Source organism: Neophocaena asiaeorientalis, unplaced genomic scaffold, assembly GCF_003031525.2.
Source record: "Neophocaena asiaeorientalis asiaeorientalis breed wild unplaced genomic scaffold, Neophocaena_asiaeorientalis_V1.1 scaffold60, whole genome shotgun sequence".
Classification (NCBI taxonomy): Eukaryota; Metazoa; Chordata; class Mammalia; order Artiodactyla; family Phocoenidae; genus Neophocaena; species Neophocaena asiaeorientalis.
This window is the reverse complement of record NW_020173721.1, coordinates 221,724-230,581: the sequence shown is the minus strand read 5'-3', so window position 1 is coordinate 230,581 and position 8,858 is coordinate 221,724. Positions and strand designations below refer to the sequence as shown.

The following is an 8,858-nucleotide window of genomic DNA, read 5'->3' as shown; positions in this document are numbered from 1 at the left end:
AGCGAAAAAAAAAAAAAAAAAGTACTGATGTGTGAAAGGTGTGGATAGAGTTAAAACAGTATGAAAAATTGGTTATAAACACCAAACTATTTTTTCTTGTATACAAAATTTAAAATATCAGGTGAAAAGTACAATATTCTCGTTGGTTACATAAGTCTAAGTTAGGTGGCGGGACTTCCTCTGTGTAAATTTACCCTGTGGTGTTAGTAACAAATTACTAAATAGTTTTTGAGGCAGAGATCTTTAATTGCCTTAGTCTCTTGTCCCCAAAAGCAATTTTTTCGCTTTTAAGTTCAAAACTCAGTAAAAAAAATGACCGTGATAAGAAATTTATTTTCAGATAGTGTTTTAGAGTCCTATAGGATGATCTAAAGGACCTGTCTTTAATTAAAAGTGCTATAAACTTAGTGAAAATCCATGTTAGTTGAGGAATTGATTCTTTTTAAAGGAAAGCTGCAGATTTTTCTTGTATGGGTAAATGTCACTCTGTTCATATCTTCGCTTAAGCTGCAAGCCAGGACTTATACTATTCCTCTAGGTTGTCATAGAAACGCAGTTAACTGTCATCTCAACTCAGACTGTTGATGGTTTTATTTGTAGGCTTGCAAGATTATTAAAATTTAACAAAAATTATTGATTTGCTTTTTATTAACACTGGGTTGTTTTCCATGGAAGTTCAAATTGCATGAAAGTCTTTTTTTCTGTTTATTTTTACAGTGAAACTCTATGAAATCTACCTGTTTTTTTTAATGTTTTTTTATTTAAAATGTGATATATAGTCTGCAGCAGTGGAATAACCTCCGCGAATTGTATTTTTGAATCACTTTCCATTTTCTTTGTTTACAGCAAGCAGAAAACACCTTTAAAAATTCACCTTTACCCCGCTTTTAACTTAACATAAAAGATACCTGTCAGAAAAGCGTGAAATGCTACGTCAAATGCCTAATATTGGAGTTTTCATTTTATTTATGGTTTTCGAAGCCTAGCACAAATGCTTCAGTGAACTGTGCTGTGAAAGTATTTATTTTTGTATATTTATGTGCGAGAAATTATTTAGTTTTCACTTATAAATAAGACAGGCAAACCTTATTTACCGTAACTTTACCTAATGGTCCGTGGATGAGTGCTTTTATGCAAAATAGTCAAGAGGCTAGAATTAACTTTTCACATTGGATGCACATTTGATGTCTAGGCCTGAACAACATGTGGCATCTTATTATAAAGACTAACATTCAGGATTCAATTTGTATTTAACACATTTACTTCAGAATGCACACATCCTGCCTTTGCTACATTCAGTGTTAGCTTTGAAATGATTTCTATTTCTTGCTTGTAGGTACATAAGTAGAAGTGTTTATTTGTTGCTTTTTCTAATTTTCTTTTTTCTAGGTTTTTTAAGACTTGGTTAATTAGCTATTTGGTATTTTATTTTAACAACAGATCACTTTTGGACATGCAGCATCTCCTTGGGTTGGGGCGATTATCGCAGTTACCTTTTTAAAGAAGGGTAGGTCTTTTAAAGAACCATGAACATGATACTTCCTTTTGTGGCTGTTCTTAGAGTTCTTCGTGGAAAGTTAATACTAGGTAGACCATCTTTGATTTTAACACCCTTTTACTAAATAACCAACTAATAGCTTGTGTATACTTGGAGAAGAAAATTTAAGACAGCTCATCAGTAGACATGGAATATTGATTTTTAAAATTAAACCAGGTTTATTGCTCTTAAAATTTTACTACTCCTCTTGTAGCTAGTCTGCATGATGGCCCCTGGTGATCCTCACTTCCTATTATTCCTGCCCTCATGTCCTCCCTTCCCACACTGAATCCTTGCTGGCCTGCATCATCAACGGAATATTGCAGAAGCATCAGTGTGACCTCTGAAGCTAGGTCATATATAACATTAGGATTTCCACTATGCATATCACTCTGGGGAAGCCACCTCTGCCACGTCCTAAGGACACTCAAGCAGCCCTTTGGAGAAGTCGAGGAGGCCAGCAACTGAAGCCTCCTGCCAACAGCCAGCCCCAACTTGCCACCCACTTGAGTGAGCCATCTGGGAAGCCAGTACTCTAACCCCAGTCAATTCTTCAGATGCCCAGCTCACACCTTCCCTGCAACCCCATAAAAGATCTTGAATCTGAACCACCCAGCCAAAGCCACTTCTGTATTGTTTACCCACAGAAACTCGGTTAAATAATACATATTTATTGTTGTTTTAAGTCGGTAAATGTTGGAATAATATGTTATGCATCTATAGATAACTAATGCACCTGCTAAAGAAACACATTTTTAAGCATTTCCTATTGATCACATAGTTTATAGTTGTAGGCATGAACATTGTGGAGGCTTCTGTTGTGATTTGTAGTGTAATTTTTATAGGAGTTTTTATATAAGACATTGACATTAGAGCATTCATAACTGAACTTGAATTTTGGCTTTACTTTCTACCCACTGTGTATCTTAAGGAAATTACCTAAAATTTCTAATCATCAGTTTTTACTGAAAATCTGTAAAATGGGATAATGATATTCAACTCTCCATAATTTTTTTAAAGTCAGGATGAAATGAGATACCTATTCAGTCTGTAGCATGATGTTTGGTATATCTCATCCTTTCTATTTAACTAGAAATTAGCCCCTTTCCATGTGGAGCTGCAGGTCTTTGCCCCAGGGGTAAAGACTTCTGTAAGCATCTGAGTTTGTGGTCTCTGTGGGACTGTTTATTAGTATTATAATCTTTAAGAGGCCCAGGACTTACTACTCTGCAAGTCATTTTTCTTCTACATAATTTTCTTTTTACTGTGATGAGCCTAGGTGTGATTTTCTTCATATTTCTTGCTTGGGTTTGCAGAGCTTTTTGAACTTGTGGGTTGATGTCTTATCAGTTTTGAAAATTCTCAGTTGTTCCCTCTGTAAATGTTCTTCCTGTCTTTCCTCCCTCCCATTTTCCCATTTTCTTTATCCTTGTGGGATTGTGTTGAAAAGTATGTTAGCCCTTTTCCCTGTGTTCCACATATCACATATAATTTTTCTGTATTTTCCATCCATTTTCCTTCTCTAGCCTTCCCTTTGGATATCTTTTTTTCTTTTTTTTAAGATTTATTTATCTATTTATTTATTTCGTCTGTGCCGGGTCTTAGTTGTGTCATGCGGGCTCATAGTTGTGGCATGTGGAGTTCTTAGTTGTGGCATATGTGTGGGATCTAGTTCCCTGACCAGGGATCGAACCTGGGCCCCCTGCATTGGGAGCACAGAGTTTTACCCATTGGACCACCAGGGAAGTCCCCCCTTTGGCTATCTTTTGACCTGTTTTCCATCTCACTAATCCTGTCTTCTGCTTTGCTAATCTTCTGTTGAGCCATCTATTGCGTTCTTAATTTCAATTACATTTTTCAGTTCTAAAATTTTCATTTGATTCTTCTTTACAGATTACAGTTCTCTGTTGAAAATCTCCCTTTTCATCTGTCTTATTCATCTTTTCCTCCCTCGCTCCCTTCCTTCCTTCCAGAACATACTAGTTTTTTAAAGTCCTTTTCTTCTAACTGTAGGTCACCCATGGGTCCGTTTTTACAATATTTTTTTCTCCTTGATTTTCAGTCATTTGGTCCAGTCTTGTGGTGCACCTGGTAATTTTTTATTGAATTCTCAGTATTATAAGTGAAGAATTGTAGAAGTCCCCATAGTATTCTTTTTCCAAGGGGTCAGCCTTTCCTTTACTGGACAGATGGCTTGAGGGTTATGTACCTTACTCCAGTCAGGGATTGAACTGAGTCGAAGCTAGACAGAAGTTTGGGGAAGCTATTGTGCTTATCCCCTGGGGACCAGGAGTCCCAAATGAGAGCCTGTGGTATTCACCAGGATCTCATTTCCCGATGGCTCCTGAACTCTAATTCTTCTCTTCCCAGCATATCAAGGCAGCGAGTTTGCATTTTTGATGCTTTCTGTTGAGCTTTTTTGTCTCATACCTTATGTAGCTTTGGAAATTTGCAGTTGTCCTTTGGGGAAAAGTGGCTGTGTAACAAACTCACTTCTTTGCCTCTGTCTTCCACTGGGGTCTTAGCCCATTAGGTCTCCAGTCCCCACAAGTACCAGAACGTTTGCTGTTTTCCATCCTCCCAGGACTGGCCATCTTTCTAGGCAGAGATTCTCAGCCTCTGGTTGATAAATGCCTCCATGAAGAATGGCTGTAGAATGCCAGCTCACCTCTCCATGGTTTGTCCACCATCTTGGAATCCTGACTCTTCTAGTTCAGGTTGCCTCAGCAGCCCTTTAATTGATGCCTTATAGTGATGTTTCTCTATAGTTCATTAAGCTTTCCTGGTTATTCTAAGTGAGAACATTGATGTGCCTCAAACTACCCAAACGTTAGCTGGAAGGTGAGGACTACACAATTATATTGGAAGGAAATATCAATGATTAGATTATTTTTGTGAACTTCTCTTTTGGCCAGCTTTATCCAATCATAGGTGTTGGTATATGCATATTTTCTTGTTTCTCATTACATACTGATGAAGTAAAATGGAATATTTTTCTGAATGATTGTAGTAATTTTGTAACTATCCTTGATTTATTAATTCATAGCCATTATAGTCGACATAGATTCCTAACTTTATTTTATAACTCTGAGGATTAAGGATGTCTTATGATGCTGTATCAACAGTGAAATTGAACATATAAAGTTAGTGATAATATTGAATACATATAAAATGATTGAGTCAACAGTGAATATTCTAACATAACAATGAGAGTCAACAGTGAATATTCTAACATAAACTAAATAATGACTGTTCATGGTTTAGCAGTTATTTAAAATAAATATTAAAATATTTTTTTCTGAAGAGTAATATATAGTTTGTTTTATATAAAATTTCTAATTTTCTCTCACTTTGACTTAATTTTTATAATTATATTTTTCTGGGCTTCCCTGGTGGTGCAGTGGTTGAGAGTCCGCCTGCCGATGCAGGGGACACGGGTTCGTGCCCCGGTCCGGGAAGATCCCACATGCCGCGGAGCGGCTGGGCCCGTGAGCCATGGCCGCTGAGCCTGCGCGTCCGGAGCCTGTGCTCTGCAACGGGAGAGGCCACAGCAGTGAGAGGCCCGCATACCGCAAAATAAATAAATAAAATAAATATTAAAATATTTTTTCTGAAGAGTAATATATAGTTTTATATAAAATTTCTAATTTTCTTTCACTTTGACTTAATTTTTATAATTATATTTTTATAATTAGCATGAGATATTCTCAAATCTGACAAAAATACTTGTAATCTTGAAATGCAAAATTCATGTCTTTTAGAGGTTTATTATATTCCTGTCTCACTGCTGTGTTTTATGTCCATTAGGGCGCACTGACAACCATTTTGCCCATACGCTATTTATTGACTTTGTTTGCGTAGTCAGACAGACAGTATTTAATATGCTAAAGTTGACTATTGTCAGCAGTGAGTATATATAGTGCTCTTTCCAGCTTTTGAATTTATTCTGCCATTGAAGTTGTAGCAGTTGATAGACCAGTTGGAAAAATGAAACATGAGGATCTTAACCTTTAGCTGTAGTTGGGTTGCTGACAGTCATTAAGGGAACCATCTCTGGTTCCCCCTTACAATGTGTGTTTTGAGTCTTTGAGTCTTTCAGATAAGTCCTTGAGGGCTGTCATTTTCTCTGCTCTCTGTGCAGGAAGAAGAGAGTGAAGAGGAGCCCAAACTGAAGTATGAAAGGCTCTCCAATGGGGTAACTGAAATCCTTCAGAAGGATGCCGCTAGCTGCATGACAGTCCACGACAAGGTAAGGTGGCCCATGTAGAGGATTCTGCTGTGAGTTGTTTCTGTGGTAAGTTTGTTGATACTTTGGAGTCTGGGTGCTTTGCATGGTTTTTCTTTGTTTGTTTGTTTTTTTACAGTAATCGTGTCTCCTTTCCATTCTTCCTCTCTCCTTTCTCACCAACAAAAAAACAAAACAACAACCAGAGATATTATATAAATGTATTTGTACACACACACACCAGCCACTGCAAGGGTATATCAAGTAGGATTCAGACGATGATGGATGTGAAAGGTTTGTAGCAAGTGGCTCTTGGAAACCCTAGCGCTTAATTCCTCAGCTCTTAAGTAGTGGAGTAGGAAAGTGTTAAGATGAGAAGTATTGTGGAGCTCATTGCTTTCGTGAAAGTAGAAGAGATTCCATTGGAGGCCTTAGGAATCAGGAGCAAGACCCCAGATGATTACTTATCTATTATATGAATGAATGAATAGATTCCACATCTGGGTCTTTGCTATAACAAAGCCCCCTCCACCAACTTTCTGAATCCAGGCTAAGTACTATACAGGATGCTTAGCCCATTCTTAGACCAAAACAATCTGGGTCATAATTGGAATATCAGAGGCCAGGGAGTTTCACCCATTGCTCTGTCTTCCCTATCAGCCCTGTGAGTGAGCCTTGGTACCTCCACAAAAGGCAGACCCCCAGCTCTGATCCATCTCCTGGCTTTATCCCTTTGTTACCAGCAGTATTGTCCCATCCTCCTCCTTACCTCCACCCAGTTCCCCTTTACTACCAATTTCATTCCATTGTAAACAGATTCCTGCACTTGCTCAGCACGGCAGTAGTATATGTGCTGTCTGTTTTGTTTTTCCAGAAACCCCCTCCTTCGGCCCCGTTCCATCTCTCTACCCTTAAGGCCACACTCTAGAGGGTGTCCATCCCTGGGACTTGAGGATCTTTTGGGCAACGCTCTCTTATCCTTTGTTCCTTGAAGCTATTGTGTTCATCTTCCCACTAACCCTGTTTTGTGACTGTGTGGAGCCCTGATCTCTAATCCATCCTTTCTCTTTCTTTCTGTCAAGTGGTCAACTATCCTAAGTTAACTTTACCAGCAGATTCAATTCTCTAATGGCCCTGACCCTCATGTGCCCCCCGTCTACACTCTCAGCTCCGAGTCAGTGCTCAGATGACCAAAGCCGCCTGCCACGCGCTGGTACACGTTGCGTGCCGAGGTGCACATGCCACTGAGAGGGCTGATATTTATTTGTCCTTCATCAGCTCCTCCAGTCCCCAATCCGCCTCTTCAGCCACAATCCCTTCACTCTCAGAGGATGATGTCATTTCTGTTTAATTAAGAAAATGGAAACTACCAAGCATGATCAGTCTCAATTCCTGACCCCTTTCCCAGCTCATCTGAATCCACACCCATCCTTCCCCACAGGAGCTGTTCTTCCCCCTGCTCAAGGACCTTTTCGTCCACTTCTTTACTTCCCTTCCCCTCATTTCCTCCCTTCTCTCCTAGCGATCAGGCTATGTCATGGAGCAGACATAACTCTAGCCCCACGTGACTACTGATCTAATTTCTGGTTCTATGAATGAACCTTTTTTGCATGTTTCATATACATGGAATCATACATTGTTTGGTCTCTTGTGTCTGGCTTCTTACAGTTACTATCATGTTTTTGAGGTTCACTTGTGACGGAGCACGTATCAACACTTCATTCCTCCTTATTGCTGGATAATATTCCACTGTATGGACAGAACACACTTTGTCCATTCACCAATTTGTGGAAGTTTCGATGCTTTTGACACTGTGGATCTCACCTTTCTTAAAACTTCCTTATCATGACACCATTTTCTTATCACTTTCTTGATCACTTCTGTTATTCCCTTCTGGTTTTCTTTCAGTTTCTTTCACCTCTACTTTTCCCTTACACGTTGGTTTTCCCAAGATTTGGTCCATTGGCCACATGTCTTCTAAATGTGTACTTTTCTTTTTTTTTTTAAATAAAGTTATTTATTTATTTGGCCGCGTTGGGTCTTCGTTGCTGCACACGGGCTTTCTCTAGTTGTGGCGAGTGGGGGCTACTCTTCGTTGCAGTGCGTGGGCTTCTCGTTGCGGTGGCTTCTCGTTGCCGAGCAAGCGGGCTTCAGTAGTTGTGGCTGGCGGGCTCTAGAGCGCAGACTCAGTAGTTGTGGCGTACGGGCTTAGCTGCTCCACGGCATGTGGGATCTTCCTGGACCAGGGCTCGAACTCGTGTCCCCTGCATTGGCAGGCGGATTCTTAACCCCTGCGCCACCAGGGAAGACCAAGTGTGTACTCTTCTTGATATTTAAATTTCTTGATTTCTGTGGCCACCTCCACCCTGACCCTTCCAAGAATAGCGTGCTTATTTATCCAGGTGCCTCCTACACAGCTCTACCTTTGGTTCTGTTTTTACCTGAGACTCACCATGTCCATAATGAGCTCATCTTCTTTTCCCTTCCTTCCCTTGCCTCTGTAGTTTTTGGGTTCTCTGCCCCATTTGGTGGCATCACCTAAGCCAAAGCTGACTCCTTCTCTCCTTCTGCCCAGTCATTCCCTAAGTCCTGGTGGTTCTCTCACCACCCCTGCCCTAGCCAAGGCCCTCATCTTCTCCTGGCTGTGCTTGTGTGCCTCTCGTTTTTCTACCCAGATCTGTTTTTCATCATCCAGTAAATAAGTCTGAGCTCCTTCATGTGGTGTTTAAGGTCCTCTGAGATCTTGCCTCCTTGTGTGATTGGCCCCATATCTGACCACTTTCTGCCACAAGTGCGATGGTCTGGCAGCAACTCCTGACTCTTCTTACTCACAGCATCTCTTCTGCCTGGATTCTACCCCCATGTCACCTGCTTGAGTCTACTCCCATGCCGAGTCAAAGATCTTTTAGTACAGGCATTCATCATTTCTCCCTGGAACTAATGAACACACCGTGAACCAATCTATTTTCTTTCAGATTTGATTTCATCCTAGTCCATTTTTAACACTTCTTTCTACTGAAATAATCTTCCAGGAATTCAGATCTGATCATGTACTCCCCCTTCCTAGAATTCTGTATTGGCTTCCTGTTGTCTTTA

The 8,858-nt window shown here is 40.1% G+C and overlaps 1 protein-coding gene across 1 annotated transcript in view; it reads left to right on the top strand.

The window, feature by feature from the left end:
• The window catches only part of VPS41 (VPS41 subunit of HOPS complex), a 187,649-nt gene that overhangs the window by 32,292 nt on the left and 146,499 nt on the right, over positions 1-8,858 (top strand). The window contains exon 3 of the mRNA XM_024750657.1: positions 5,679-5,786. Within this exon, the coding sequence (XP_024606425.1) occupies positions 5,679-5,786 (108 nt within the window). The remainder of the gene's footprint in view (positions 1-5,678; positions 5,787-8,858) is intronic.